This window comes from Crotalus tigris, unplaced genomic scaffold (genome assembly GCF_016545835.1).
Source record: "Crotalus tigris isolate CLP2741 ecotype Arizona unplaced genomic scaffold, ASM1654583v1 scf7180000019147.1630427, whole genome shotgun sequence".
NCBI lineage: Eukaryota > Metazoa > Chordata > Lepidosauria > Squamata > Viperidae > Crotalus > Crotalus tigris.
Genome location: NW_024097401.1, coordinates 1041933 through 1058190, shown reverse-complemented (window position 1 = coordinate 1058190; position 16258 = coordinate 1041933). Strand labels below are relative to the sequence as shown.

General features: G+C 42.6%; 1 protein-coding gene across 2 annotated transcripts in view; it reads left to right on the top strand.

Moving 5' to 3' along the window:
- ANXA7 (annexin A7) overlaps nt 1-16258 on the top strand; it is a 38213-nt gene that overhangs the window by 5033 nt on the left and 16922 nt on the right. For both annotated transcript variants that reach the window (XM_039360025.1, XM_039360026.1), the window contains exons 2-5: nt 5229-5283; nt 7535-7751; nt 8794-8889; nt 10749-10789. In XM_039360025.1, the coding sequence (XP_039215959.1) occupies nt 5230-5283; nt 7535-7751; nt 8794-8889; nt 10749-10789 (408 nt within the window). In that variant the 5' untranslated portion in view covers nt 5229. The remainder of the gene's footprint in view (nt 1-5228; nt 5284-7534; nt 7752-8793; nt 8890-10748; nt 10790-16258) is intronic.

The following is a 16258-nucleotide window of genomic DNA, read 5'->3' as shown; positions in this document are numbered from 1 at the left end:
AACCTCGGCTCTTTTATGACTCGTGGACTTCAACTCCCAGAATTCCTGAGCCAGCCATGCTGAGGGGAAAGGGAGAGGTTTCCAAGCTGAGCCATGGTGGCTCAGGAATTGTGGAAGTTGAAGTCCATGAGTCATAAAAGAGCCAAGGTTGCCTACCCCACTACTGCTACTAATAATATCTTCTGAAAGCTTAATTAGTTTTCTTGAATTTTAGATATCACTTGCAGACTTTGGCATACATGTGTAACAAAGTAAACATTTGGACAGTGCCAGATTTGGTGATGGCTATTTTAGAATTTAAATATTTCACAGAAACTTGTTGTTTTGCCCCAACAACAAAATATCTAGCCAGAAACCTTCTAGCATTTATTTATTCATTTGTTCATTCATTCTATACTCTCTGTTCACTGTATGGCTGCCCATATAGATTTTTTTCTTTTTTTTGGCATCTCCAGTTAAAGAATTTTGGGCAGAGGTCTGAGGAGCAAATTCTGTCTTGAAGTGCTATATATTTGTGACCTGAGAATTATTTACAGAAATATTTGTGTTTATCTTTTCAATTATTAAACATTTTTTTCACCTTGCACTGAAAACCCATAAAAAGTTTGATAAGCAAAAGAGATTCTTTGGAAAGAAGCTAAATTAAATAAATACTATTTACCTATAAGCAAACACTTTTGGATTTAAGATCATGGCATCAAATGTAAGAATTGCTCGTTCTTATTAGATACTTTCCGTAGAACACTATAATTATTGTTTTCTTAGTTTTTTTAATGAGGAGAGTTTTGTGAATTTGTGAGAGATGATGCCAATGGAGGACAAGTTAGTGTGATGAATTAGAATGAAGTAGCAGTTTCCCAAGAAGGAGAGAAAGAGGACTTGAGATAAGAAGCAGCATAGCCAGGAGTAGGATAAGAGACTGTTGAAAGAAAAATCTTCATCAGGGTCCAGTCCAAGCTGGGAATAAACAAAATGGAGACTGCTTTAGAAAGAAGGTTATAGTTTAACAAAGAGCAAAGCCAGACAGAAGTATGGCTCTGAGGAACTGACCACATGTAGCTGGGAGTGGTGGATTTTTATACTTTCTTGGGCTTTTGAGGTTGTTTCCTGTTCCTGTTTGAGGCTTTGTATTTCCTGTGTCATGTACTTTGACTTGTCTGAGTGTGCCCTTTTGGTATTGGTGGGTTAATCCTATTATGTCCCCAAAGACATTATGTCATGTCTTTTAGAGTTTGGGTGGGTATGTAGATTTTAGGGGTCTTTGTGGTCCTAATCTCATCAGCTTCTAGCTTCCTGGCTCCAACCTTCCTGAATGGATTATTACATCTGCATTTCTAAAAGCTGGTTTCTGCTGAGTTTTCTGGCTGGGGGAGGGAGAAGTTTATGCCTTTTAAAAGATCTTCTCCATATATTCTTTCTATGGGGGCTCCAGGATGTGGGGAAACAAGCTTTTAATCTGTTAATGCAGGAAGGGAAGACACTAATAGAGGCAGCACAAAAAGATCCCTGCAGTGGATCCAAAAAGAGGGAGCCTCCAACCCATAAAGTCTAAAAGTCAGGGCAAAAGTTCTGTTAGATTGAAAATAAATGTATAGTGTCCAGTATTCTGTTCCAGTTATATTAGATGTTTGATGCCACTTTGAGCTTTCCAGTCAGGTCTGCACATGCCTCCCAAACTTCTTCACAGCCATGTTTTGCCTCAATACATAATTACTGGATGCCCGTTTTCAAGGGCTGTTTCCTGCCTTAGCTCTTAGTTCAGTGCATCGAGGTTTGTGATGTCCAGTTGAGGTTAGCCAGTGTGCAAACCAGGCTATGAAATTGTACACAGGAAGCCCTAGGACTCCCACACTGAGTCCACTAGGGCAACATATTCAGGGTTTGGGTTTTGGAGATCTCTTTCCTGCTACTTCCTCAGTGAGAGCATATGAATTGCAAATTGCCTGAGGGGGCCTGATTCCCCCTCCCTTGGAATTTGCAGGAAGTTGTGCATGCAAAGCTTTAGTGCCACAGAGCAAGAACCAGCTAAAGAGCTTTATTGAAGGTAGGTGAAGAGGATACTCAGTGTGGTTTGAAATGGTGTGAGTGCGCGTGTGTGCATTCAGCTACTTCTAACAAAAAAGCAATACAAGCATCCTGGACAAATTTTCCCTCCCACCAGACAGAACTCCAAGGTGTTCAACTCTTACTGTGCCAACCATTCCCAAATGCCATCTCTCAACGAATCCATTCAACTGCTTAATTACAACACAAATGGGGCAAGAAAGAAAACCTTACGATGAGTTTCTGCCCTCCCCCAAAGTCTTCCTGTTGTCTTCTGAGGCTTCACGTGAGGGCCAATGGCTCTGAGAGTCCTTCCTTCCTCTGCAGTTTTCACAGGCATCTGGGGGGATTGGGAAAATCTGTTCCACTCTGGTTGCATGGTGGCTTTCTAGTGGATGGCTGGATTCAAACCCAATTCCATGGCTCAAATGAGTGGAGGCAGCGTCTGATAAGTGTGCTCTGTTTCCAAAGGTGGCTGAGTCATTTGTGTAGGGCTCAAAGACATGAGTCCCCCCTTTCTGGGTGTTTCTCCCAAAAGAGACAGTGCTGATCAGACAAAGGCATGGAGAACAGAGGATAAGAAATGGAGAAGTGGAAGGGGGGGGGGGGGTAGCTTGCAGGCAGAGTTTGAAAAAACATTAAGGTTAACATTGCAGATCTTCATCAGGGTCCAAGACAGAGGAAGAGAGTTAGGATAGCTGCTACTTGGCTGTCTCGGGACAGATCTTTTAGGGTGAGAATAATAAAAGGTTTAGTCTGGTAGGATTCTGTCTATTGCGGGTAAGCAAATAAAGAACTGAACTCTGAATGAATTGTTCTACAGCAGGAGTGTCAAACTCAATTTCACTGAGGGCCGCATCAGCATTGCGGTTGTCCTGGGGGGGGGCTGGGTAGGTGTGGCCAGAGTGGGTGCAGCCTACTGGGTGGGCGTGGCCAGTTCTACATCATTCGCGTCAAGAGTGCCTATGGGGGCCTGGGCAGGAGTGGGACAGATCTGAGAGTCTCTGGCAGAAGGTGGTGGGATTGGGCCAAGCGCCAAGGCATGGTCCACTGGGGCAAGTGCCAAGATGGCCACCACAAAGTTGTACATTGGCTCCCGGCTGGCCTGGGCCAGGGCCAAGGCAGTGGAGGCCGTTCCCTCACTATATCCACGATGGCTTCGTGGGCCACATGAAACCACTTCGCGGGCCGTATCCGGCCCCCAGGCCTTGTGTTTGACATGTCTGTTCTACAGTGAGGGAAAAATTATTTGATCCCCTGTACATTTGCTCACTGAGAAAGAAATGATTGGTCTATAATTTTAATGGTAAGTTTATTTTAACAGTGAGAGGCAGAACAACAACAACAACAAAATCCAGAAAAACGCGTTTCAAAAAAGTGATAAATCGATTTGCATTTTAATGAATGAAATAAGTATTTGATTCCCTATCAATCAGCAAGATTTCTGTCTCCCAGGTGTCTTTTATAAAGGGAATGAGCTGAGATTAGGAGCACTCTCTTAAAGTGAATTTTGCCAATGAACGATCTGAATGATTCAGAGGAGAACTGAGTGAAAGTGTTGTGATCAGATGAGACCAAAATTGAACTCTTTTGGCATCAACTCAACTTGCATGTTTGGAGGAGGAATGCTACCTATGACCCTAAGAACATCATCCCCACCATCAAACATGGAGGTGGAAACATTATGCTTTGGGGGTGTTTTTCTGCTAAGGGGACAGGACAACTTCACCGCATCAAAAGGACGATGGACGCAGTTATGTACCATCAAACCTTGGGTGAGAACCTTCTTTCCTCAGTCAGGGCATTGAAAAGGGGTTGTGGATGGGTATTCCAGCATGGCAGTGACCCAAAACACACGGCCAAGGCAACAAAGGAGTGGCTCAAGAAGAAGCACATTAAGGTCCTGGAGTGGCCTAGCCAGTCTCCAGACCTTAATTCCACAGAAAATCTGTGGAGGGAGCTGAAGGTTCGTCCTTCAACCTTGAAACCTTAATGACTTGGAGAGGATCTGCAAAGAGGAGTGGGACAAAATTCCTCCTGAGATGCATGCAAACCTGGTGGCCAACTACAAGAAACATCTGACCTCTGTGATTGCCACCAAGTACTAAGTCATGTTTTGTGAAGGGTTCAAATACTCATTTCATTTATTAAAATGCAAATCAATTTATAACTTTTTTGAAATGCGTTTTTCTGTTGTTATTCCGTCTCTCACTGTTAAAATAAACCTACCATTAAAATTATAGACTGATCATTTCTTTTTCAGTGGGCACATATAGACTGATCATTTCTTTTTCAGTGGGCACACGGAGAAAATCAGTAGGGGATCAAATACTTTTTTCCCCTCACTGTATGTCATTCTTAGGCTTAGCCCAACAAAATGGATCTTAAAGCTGTATACTTTTGCATTTTTAAAGTGATCTTTAGGATTGTGCTTGGACATAGCATCCCTGTCAGAAGCATTACAATACTCGTATGTTTTGCAACGACCATTTGTGTGGCTGCTTTGCAGGCTGTCCTCAGTGGTCTGTACATATGTGTGAATATACAAACAGCACTTTCATTGGGATTGCCAATTAAGTGTTGTTGTTTCCACATGTGTACAAAGACAGCTGGGGATGGCCTTTAGCGTAGTTATGTGGGCCTTCCAAGAAACCCAAATGTATTAATAATATCAAGAGAGTTTTTTTTTTTTAAAAAACTACATTACAGAGCACCTCTTTGAAATATTTTGCATAGCCCTTGTTTACAATTTCGGTATCTGCAACTATTTCCCGTTGCCTAGAAATCTGGGCTTTATGTTTTTTATCTGTTTGGGTATTCGGTGAACATTTGGTAAGCAACCAGCTATCAGGCAAGACATACGCTTGCTATGATTCATTTATAATATAGCCAAAAATATAACTAATCGAATGAATTAATCTCAGGCTATCCTTCCTTCCTTCCTTTTTTTCATGAATTCCTAAAAAGTAAAGCGTTCACTTGAAGAAATTTAAAAACAAATAAAAATTATTATTATTAACAATAATAATCACACACATAGATATACAATTAAAAAGTGGTGTGAATAAAAGGAGTTTTATATGCCTCTTCTCTCCCTTCTGTGAGTTCATTTGTGCCCCAATGCTTGAAATGATGAAATTCTACAGAAAGTGTCAAGTGTGTTTTTTTTTTTTCTTACCTTACAGAATGTCATATCCAGGATATCCTCCATCAGGCTACCCATCTTTTCCTGGTTATCCTGCAAGTATTGATTTGGTTATTATATGCTGGGGGCTGGGGAAACCAAGGTTCAAAAAAGAAGACAATGGAGCAATTTATGTAATAAACTAATGGCGGCACAATTTGGTCTGAATCTAGCTTGAGATTGGTAAAATAAAGCCTCATACATTCTGTTTATGAAAAAAACTATAAATGGCAATGATTTTCTGTTCATTTCTTTTTTTTTCTTTTACAATTTATGAATTTATAATATAAAATACAAAATAAAACAGTAGGAAAATAAGGGATGGAAAGAGGAAGGAAAATTGTGGGGCACAGGGAAACAGAAGGGGCTGACTTTTGACTCCCTTTGGTGCAGTAGAATAATAGTAATAATAATAATAACTAATAACTAATAATAATAATAATAGCAGCAACATAATAGAATAATAGAATAAAAATAGCATCAAATCTCGATTTTTTACTTTTACATAATAATATATACTATCCATTTCTATAACAACAAACCTATCTAATCAGGAAAACCCAAAATCAGAGTTTCATTTTTTTACCACCTCAAGCACAAAGTCCAGAAGCAGTTTCCAAATAAAAACAAAAGTTATTGTATTTTTTTCTGTGATCAAAGCAGTCAATTTGGCCATCTCTGGTAACTCCATCAACTTTTGCAATCATTCATCCATTGTAGGAATCAAAGTGTCCTTCTATTTTTGTGCGTAAAGTAATCTTGCTGCCATCAACATATATAATATCAAAATTCCATTTCCCCTCCCAAGTCTTTTTCCATTAAATACAGAAGAAAAGTTAACAACAACAACAACAGAGTTGGAAAGGACCTTGTAGATCATCTAGACCAGGGGTAGGCAACCTTGGCTCTTTTATGACTCGTGGACTTCAACTCCCAGAATTCCTGAGCCACTACAGTCCACGAGTCATAAAAGAGGCAAGGTGGCCTACCCCTGATCTAGACCAATACTAACCCTAAAAGGGCCAAGTTTAAAGACCCCTGTTCTAAGTTCTATCAAGTTGATCTCAGTGGCAAGAGACAATAGGGGAGGCTTGTAATATATTGTAGAATAAAAGAGAAAAGACTTTTATAGAAGAAATTGAAACACGAATGGGAAATATATTGTCAGGAAAGGATCTTAAGCGTGACTGAGGCTGAACATGTACAAGAATAATTTTTTAGGACTTTTTAACTGGGAGATCAGCATGACGAGGAAAACCGAAATGTGGTTGTGCCTGGATAATGAACACATTGGCACGATGAAATAGATTCTGTGGTTGGACATGTACATACAAAAATGTATTGGGATGGCCCCTAGTGCTCCCTCAAATGGGATTTCTAAGCATTTTCCTCACAATATTACAATTGCAAAACCTCTTGTAACCTGGGAGTCAAGTCTGGTCTTTGTCATCCCCATTTTTTTTTATAGATAAAAAATTAGGCCTGAGGAAAATTGAGCAGAACTCACTCTTGGCTTGTGTAACTAAAAATATAGCTGAGATGTGGGCTGAGCTAAGTTCCTTCTCCACATATGATTCTGAATTCAGAAGAAGGGACAGATTATCCTGTAACAAAAATGTTAACTTGATGATTAAGCCGAAATGATGAGCCGAGGTGGCGCAGCAGTTAGAGTGCAATACTGCAGGCTACTTTAGCTGACTGTGTTCAGCAGGTCAGCGATTCAAATCTCACCGGCTCAAGGTTGACTCACCTTCCATCCTTCCGGGGTAGGTAAAATGAGGACCCAGATTGTTGGGGGCAATGTAAATATATATATACATTGCTTACTGGTGTACACCGGTATATAAATCTCATAGAGAGTGCTTGTACTTAAAGCGGTATATAAGTCTCATAAATAAATAAATAAAGGAATAATTACACCCTCAAAATGTCTCATAAAATTGCCATAATGAGCTATACTGCACATGAGAAAGATTTCCAAAAGCATCTTTATCATTGTGAGGCAGGGGTGTCAAACTGCTGGCCTGTGGGCTGGATGCCTCACGACGAAACAGCGCCTACCCCATTGCCAGCAATGGGGAAAAAGCTCCAATACGTCGCATGACGTCATGCGATGTCGTGAGTTTGATATGTCTGTTGTAAGGGAACCAACCCCAGGATAGATGCTTCCCATGTAGACTTAATTCCCAGAATTTTCAGTAATTATCGTGCTGGCTATAACATGTGTAGATCCTATGCTGCTTAATTAAATGAGTAATAGAGTCTGTTTCCCAGTATGCTAATACTTGATTGGTTGTTTCTATTCAGCCTACAGGACAGGAATATCCACCTGCTAATCAGTATTCTTACCCTGCGGTGCCTGGAGGCTTCCCACCTGTGGGAGGCAGTGAATATAATGTAGCTCCACCAACGGGGGAATTCCCAGGGTTTGCAGGCTACCCATCTGCACCTGGTGGGTATCCTCCCGCATCTAGTGGATACCCTGGACTACCTCAGCCTGGTGGCATGCCTACTTATCCTGGAGGTATGTTCCCAAGTGCTGTTTGCAGTGTGGGTTTTCGAGTGCTGAATGTTTGTGTCTGGTATTTCAAGAAATCTAAGCAAGCAGGTAATAGGACTGCTATCCTGCTGTATCGCAGTGTATAACAGACATGTCAAACACAAGGCCCGGGGGCCGGATGCAGCCTGCGAAGTGGTTTCATGTGGCCCGTGAAGCCATCCTGGAAACAGTGAGGGAACGGCCCCTGCTGCCTTGGACCTGGCCCAGGCCGGCCGGGAGCCAGTGTACAATTTTGTGATGGCCATCTATGCTGAAACGCATTCAGTCTTAGCTCCATAAGCCCCCCCCCCCCCGCATGGCCTGAGAGGAACAATGAAGCTCCTCCAGTGGACCATGCCTTGGCACTTGCCCCGGTCCTACCCCCCTTCTGCCAGAGACTCTCAGATCTGTCCCACTCCTGCCCAGGCTCCCACAGGCACCCTTGATGCGAACGATGTAGAGCTGGCCACACCCACCCAGTAGGCCACAGCCACACCATCCACGCCCACCCAGTAGGCCGCACCCACCCTGGCCACACCCACCCGGCCCCATGAGGGCAACCGCAATGCTGATGCGGCCCTCAATGAAATTGAGTTTGACACCCCTGGTGTATAACAATAATGGATTGTTAGGAGAATAAAACAGAGGGAAAACACTAAATACATACCAGTGATTTGTTTCCTAATCAAGTATTGATCAAGTCCTGGTCACGTTTAAAGCTTCTGCATATCTGATGCCCTGGACCAGTCCCGGTCTTATATCACAAGCTGACGATTTGGAAGATATATTAGGAAAAAGCTCTACAAATAAGATAAACCTTAACATAAAACTTCAAAAGAAAAAAAAATCTGTCTCACCTATATAAAAAATGTGGGCAGAATGGCGTAGTGTGGATAAGAGAAGCAGCAATTAGAAAGCAGCTTTTGCTGGTAAGGATTGTTTTGCATAAACTGTATTTTTAAATATTTTAGTTATAATAGCATGGCGTCTTAGTTTTATCTGCAAAGTAATAAGCATTTTCTTCCAGGTGCTGGTTTCGGAGTACCTCCCTCTGGCTCTGGTTTTGGCTGTCCACAGCCTCAAACCCAAACTTATGGTGGAGGTGGTCCAGTCCAAATGCCAGGTATAATTCAAATAAGAAGAAGCTGTGATCATATTTTTTCTTCTTTACAAGTAAAATGCATTACAGCCTAATAAATGTTCCCATGCAGAGACATGGATTCAAGAAACAGCGTCTATACACAGGCTTAGCTCCATCGTCGTCTACTGGGGTTTCTGCTTAATTTTGGAATCAGTTGTGTGGTTGCTGCTTCATGTAGCCCAGTGGTTCTCAACCTGTGGGTCGGGACCCCATTTGGGGTCGAATGACCATTTCACGGGGGTCGCCAAACAACGCAGTCAGCCATTTTTTTCCCCCTGTTCCTTAGCTGTGCTACTCCCTTTTATTCTATTGGCTTTTGAAAGCCAATAGAATAGACTCTCTTGAATAGAGTCTAATTCTATTGGCTTTCCAAAGCCAATAGGAATTGTCCAGGCTGTCTCTGCCCTGCTGAGCCCACCAAAAGTCCCATTCTGCAAACGGTGCTGCACCAGTTGAGTAGTCCTCGACTTAACGACCGGTTGAATAGTCCTCGACTTACGACTGGTTGGGGGGGGTCGCGGCATTAAAAAGGTTGAGAACCACTGATGTAGCCTTCAAAAGTGACTTACAAGCTGATCACAAAGAATGCTCAGTGCAAATGCATCTGTGCAATATTTCACGCGAGAATAAAGAAAATTGGTACAGAAATTAGGAAGACGCAGCACGTGAGCCTATGGCATTCCAGAATAATAGAGTTGGAGGGGACATTAGAGGTCTTCTAGTCCAACCCCCTGCACAAGCAGGAGACCCTGCACCATTCTGCACAAAGGGCTGTCCAGTCTCTTTTTAAAAGCCTCCAGTGATGGGGCATCTAAAACCTCTGAAGGCAACCCGTTCCACTGGTTCATTGTTCTCACTGTCAAGAGAAAGGAAACAATAATTTAAGCTAAAAAAAAAGAACAAAAAACCCTATAGCAGTTAATCTAAAATCTGATTTAAATGATTTTTTTATATTAAAAAAATCAAATGCATCAGGGAAAATGTACATTCTTTTTTTTACTGTTGACAGGTATTGGGACTCCTGATTTGTGTTTTATAGATTATATTGCTTTGGTGCAATATGTGTGTCTACAAGTACCACAGATTTTAGCGGTAGTATGTATTTGATATAAATAAAATTTGTTCAGCTATAATAAATTGGCTTCATGGCAGTATGTAGGACTCTCTTTCTGTGTCTTGCTAAAAGCACTGAATATCAGAATAATAGAGTTGGAAGGGACCTGGGAGGTCTTCTAGTCCAACCCCAGGCTCAGGCAGGAGACCCTATACCATTTCAGACAAGTGGCGGTCCAATCTCTTCTTAAAAACCTCCAGTGATGGAGCATTCACCGCTTCTGGAGGCAGGTTGTTCCACTGGTTAATTGTTCTCAATGTCAGGAAATTTCTCCTTAGTTCTAGGTTGCTTCTCTCCTTGTTTAGTTTCCATCTGTTGCTTCTTGTTCTAGTGCTTTGGAAAATAGGTTGATCCTCCTCTTCTTTGTGGCAGCTCTGGTATCATGTCACCCCTAGTCCTTCTTTTCACCAGACTAGACAGACCCATTCCCTTGAATCATAGTAATTCCCTTGAGTCATAGCCTGTTCATTGGTGCACTAGCTCTACTACTAACTCTATTCCTAGTTTTTGTAACCAAGTGTAATCAATTACTGTTGAAAATTATCTTGGGCAAAAAATTAGAGCGCTCCAGGTTGTATTATCAAATGAATAGTTGGTTCTGAAAGAGAGGTACAGGTTTCTCACACAGGCTCCTTTATAAGCCCTGATGTTTAGTCATAATCTGTTATGCATCTAAGATATTAACTACATATAAGAATTGTATCTCAGTTCTATTTTTCTTTTGAAGCTGGGTATCCTGGTGGACGAACACCATCAACACCCCTGCAGGTATGTTATTTTTCTGCTATAAAATTCATTAGTGTGAATTGTTTCAGTGAAACATCTAGTTTTGCGGATTGTGTCAACCCTAAAAATGAGCATGGCTGCAGCCATTTTCCTTCTCATTCTAGGTTGCCACATAGAACGGAGCGAGGGGGGCTGCCCAGGTGCTTCGCTAATCAAAATAATCTTTTGTCCTGTGGGAACCAAGGTCATCGGCTGCTCCCAAGACTAGGGACTGGATGTTACATAATAAACCCACCAAATAATCATATTGGGAATGTAGTTGCTTACATAGCTTTTATGGGTGGAACATTTAACTTTGTATTGGAAAATTATGTATCCAGTCTTGGTTTCACTCTTGACCGTGCTGATACTTTGTAACTAATAAATAAGTTCTTTGAGGAATTTGCAAGCCTCAGAGTTCTGCTTTATTCATCTCTGTCAGAACCATGACATTAAACCAAGTCTCATAAAACTTTGTTTTCTTGGGGTGCTGGGCCCCGACCATCTACCCACTCACTTTTGGGAGAGTGGTAAAGACTCGGCGAAGATTCAAAATGGAGAAGAGTGAAACCACTGCTAGCCACAATGGAATTCTGGCTGTCGGAGCCTAAAGTGGTGCTCCAGCCACCGAAGAGGCATCACTGGCAGGCCCAAAGCCAGGTTAATCCAATCTGGGAAACTGGTACCACAGGAAGGAGCTACGATTCTGGAGGACCTCTCTCAAACCATGGCTGCCTCTCAGTGCAGGAGCACTCCTGTAACTGTTGGAAAGGAGCTTCTATTGCTACCATCCCAGGGTTCTTCATCTATGGATAGCAAAAAAGGAAAGGGATTGATGGGATGGGATGACTCCAGAGAATGGAAGTTTCAGTCCGCAGTCCACAGCCCCTCACTCAAAACAGCTGAAGGAGAAGTTCGGCAGGTTGGAGGTAAAGGATACGATTCCTGTCACCCAGGAGATGGGTGCCGCGGGGAGAGGGAATGCCAAGAACTACCCATCTTCCCCCCCCCCCTTGCCAAACTGGATTTAAGAGAGGTTTATTACCGGATCCAGATTAAGGAGGGTGATGAGTGGAAAACCACTGATTAATCATTCTGTCAGGAAATTTCTCCTTAGTTCTGGGTTGCTTCTCTCCTTGATTATATTCCATCCATTGCTTCTTGTCTTGCCTTCTGGTGCTTTGGACAATAGGTTGACCCCCTCTTCTTTGTGGCATCCCCTCAAATATTGGAACATTGCTATCATGTCATCCCAGTCCTTCTTTTCGTTAAACTAGAGATATCCAATTCCTGCAACCATTTTTCATATATTTTAACCTCCAGTCCCCTAATCACTCTTGTTACTCTTCTATGCACTCTTTCTAGAGTCTCAATATCTCTTTTATATCATGGCAACAAATACTGGATGCAACATTCCAAATATAATACCAAGCCATTATAAAAAGTGGTACTAATACTTCATGTAATCTTGATTCTATTCCTCTGTTAATGCAGTCTAGAGCTATGTTGGGTTTTTTAGCAGCTGCAGCACATTGCTGGCTTATATTTAACTGATTGTCTATTAGGATTGCAAGAGCAGTCTCGTAGTTACTACTATTGAGCCAGGTACCATCTATTCTATACCTGTGCATTTGGTTTTTCTTGCCTAAATGTAGAAACTTACTTTTTTCACCATTGAATTTCATATTATTAGTTAGGGTCCAGTGTTCAAGTCTGTTAAGATTCTTCAATATCTTGATTCTGGAGTATTGGCTATTCCTGCCAACTTGTTATCATCTGCAAATTTTATTAGTTCCTCTTCTATCCCCTTGTTTAAATCATTGATGAAGATGTTGATGAGTACTGGGCCTAAGGTAGAGCTGTGGGGTACCCCATTACATACTTCCAATGCAGTTCCAGTAAGGACTACTGTCATGGTTTCTATAGATAAGACCAAACAAATCAGAACTCTGAGGCTTGAAGATTCCTCGAAGAACATGTTTATTGGTTACATAGTATTGGCACGGTCAAAAATGAAACCAAGTCTGAAATCACCTTCAAAGAGAAACAATATTACAAAGTTGAAATTTCCACCCTAATGCTATGCAATCAGCTACGTTCCCTAATAAAAAAACTTTGGTGGGCTTTCTAACTAAATGCTCATGCCTCCCATCTAACAGATAGAAATGACCTTGGTTCCCACGGGACAATAAAATGTTTAAACTAGTAAAAATCCTCTGCACCCCTCCCATTCTTGTGGCAAGAATGAGCAAAATGGCTGCAGCCAGGTTGACAGTTGGACCCCCTAGGAAGAAAGCAGGTCCTGCAAATGAAACAAGATGCAAGTTAAGAATCCTCCTTTGGTTTATGTGGATATTTGTCATAAAATTTATTAACCAACCTGACTGCTTTCACATCTGCACACTTTCCCCAATAAAGGGTAGCCCTTCCACTGAACCACTGTAATTTACCCTTATACAATCTAGAGCAGGGCTTTTCAACCTTTTCACCCATTGTACCACTTTTAGGATATGGCAACATCCGAGTACCACCAGTCGCCTAGCAAGGTGTCCAAAACTTGATGACCCCCTCCTAAAAAGGAAAAAAGGGATAAAGTACAGGTAGTCCTCGACTTACAACAGTTTGCTTAGTGACTGTTTGAAGTTACAATGGCACTGAAAAAAGTGCCCCCCAAGCCACAGCCGAGCAAGACACCTGCCTGCCCACCCCGCGGCGCTCTTCCTCCTGTCCGAGGTTTTCATTGTTGTGAGCATTTCTGTTGAGGATTGGCAGCGGGGGTGGGGTGGGGGGGTGTTTGGTTTTTATTCCCCTCATCTGCTGGGTGGTTAGAGCAGGTTTTGGTCACTTCACATGACCCTGGGACACTGTGACCGTGATAAATATGAATCAGTTGCCAAGCATCTGAATGTAAATCACAAGATCCTGGAGATGCTGCAACATTCCAGCTGATCGGCACTTCTTCTGGGCTCAGCAGAAGCACCAAGATCAGCGCAGAGCTCCAGCTGGACTCTGGCACTGATCCTGGCGCTTCCACTGAGCCCTGACAGTCCCGAAGCGCTGATCCTGGGGCTTCCGCTGAGCCCTGACAGCCCTGCAGCTCCAGCCATCTCTCGCTCAGGCTTGTGCGGTGCTGCCACTGGTTCAGCTCACTCCCCTCCCCCGCTACCACTTTTCTAGGATGGTCACGTACCACCTGCCAGGTGCCAATGTACCACAGGTGGTACCCGTACCACTGGTTGAAAAGCCCTGCTCTAGAGTCAAGAATACGTTTGATTCCATAATGAGTCTCTTCCCCTACCCAGAATGGGGCCAGGCGCCTTTTTGGGAACCGGCCGCAAGAACAATTCCGTGACCGATTTTAACAAATTGCAGTGGAAAACAGGGTGAACTTTCCCTAATAGTCGTGGGAGTTGCAATTGGACTGTCACAGGATTTATAATTTTGACTATGGGAAAAGGGCCAAGGAACTTAGGTTCCAATTTCTTACTCAGTAATTTTGACCTTAGATATTTGGTGGAAAGATAAACCTTCTCCCCCACATGAAATGCTTTCTGGGGAGATCACTTTTTATCAGCCTGTTCCTTGTATGTCTTTGCAGCCCGGGTTAGAGCTTTTTTCACATTGGCCCAAACCGCTTGAAAAGAGGTCACCCACTGATCTAAGGTTTGAGAAGCGGAAGGTTCCTGGGGGTATTCGGGCACAGGAACAAAATCCTTACCAGTAGCTATTTTAAATGGCGTAAATCCAGTGCTACTGTGTACAGTGTTGTTGTACGCCACCTCGGCGAAAGGTAGGAGGTCCGCCCAATTAGTTTGTTGGTAATTAACATAACATCATTGTGTCATTGCGTTCGTACGTTCAGCCAATCCATTCGTGCTCAGATGAAAAGCAGGTGAAAGCCCCTGGGGAGATCCGATGAGTTTTATAAACTCCCTCCAGAATTTTGCAGTAAATTGAACTCCTCTATCTGATGTAATCCATTTCAGTGCCCCATGGAGTCGATAGATGTGTTTTAAAAACAACCTGGCTAGCTTCTGGGCAGACGGGAGTCCAGAACAAGCGATGAAGTGAGCTTGCTTCGAGAAAAGATAAATGACAGTCCAGATCACTGTGCTTCCTCTGCTTTCTGGCAATTCTACAATAAAGTCCATGGCTATTTCCTCCCAAGGCTTGCCAGAAGGTCTTTTCATAGCGGCACAGGTAGCACAGCTTTGTACATAACTCCCAATGTCCTTTTTCATGCCTGGCCACCAAAACTGCCACCGCACCAAATGCAAAGTTTTCAAAATCCAAAATGACCAGCTTGCTTTGAATCATGACTATGTTGGAGGGCCTGAATTCTGGAAGGTACAATTTAGAGCCCTTCCAGGCTAGACCATCTCGATAGATCAGTAGAGATCTATTGTAGTTGAACCAAGAATCTGTTTTTAGTTCCTCTCTGAGGTTTTGCGTTAATTGACTAACTGGTTCATCGGATCTCCTTTGCATTTGGCCTCTCGTGCTTACCTGAGAGGCTGACTGGGGCAGAGGAATGATGGAATTAATGACCTCCTCTCGGCAGCTCTTATATTGGGGCTTTCTAGACAGAGCATCTGCCAGAAAGTTCTTCCCTCCAGGGTTAGGGTTAGGGTGTCATGGTTCCGACAGATGAAACTCTTCAAAGAACTTAGAGGCATTGTTTACCTTAAAGAATCTTTATTCGAGTAGCAACACATCAGCATGTACATAGTCCAAGCCAAAATCTGGATTCCCCTCCCCTGAACACATAGTATCAAAGCACAATTCCCTCCTCTAATTTACGGTCATAAATCACATTCTCCAATTAGTTTGAAATGCAGACTTTCCCTCCAGATCTCCAACCCACTGCTTCTTAAAATCTCTTATTTCAAACAACCTTGAATCACACACTACTATGATCTTGTTATGTCTAACTAATTCCCATACACATTCTTCCTCCCCCCCCCCCAGTATCATCTAATTCTGACTCTAAGAGTAATGCACAAGTTAAGAAAATGGCTGCCTCTCCGTATGTCGTCAAAGCAAGAACATTCGATGTTAACAGCATTGACAAGGGTTAGGGCAGGGAGGAAATTTGAACAGCTTGCTCCTGTTTGGACCAATTAGACTTCTCTCATCCTGCTCATGGCAGTGGTTCCCACGGGACAGTAAAAATCCTCCGCACGCCCTCCCATTCTTGTGGCAACCTAAAACGAGCAAAATGGCTGCAGCCAAGTTCGTTGTAGAGTTGAGACTTGAGTGCAATTGTTACAAATCCACCTGGTGGTGATGCTCTCCAACCACATTTGTCTATCTTATCAAGTAATAGGCTGTGATCTGTTTTATTAAATGCCTTATTGAAATCCAAGTAAATTATAACCAGAGCATTTCACTGGTCTGCTGACTTTGCCACACTGTAATAATCAATATTTGATTATTAAAATCGAACAAATTCCTAATAAGAATAAAGTTTTG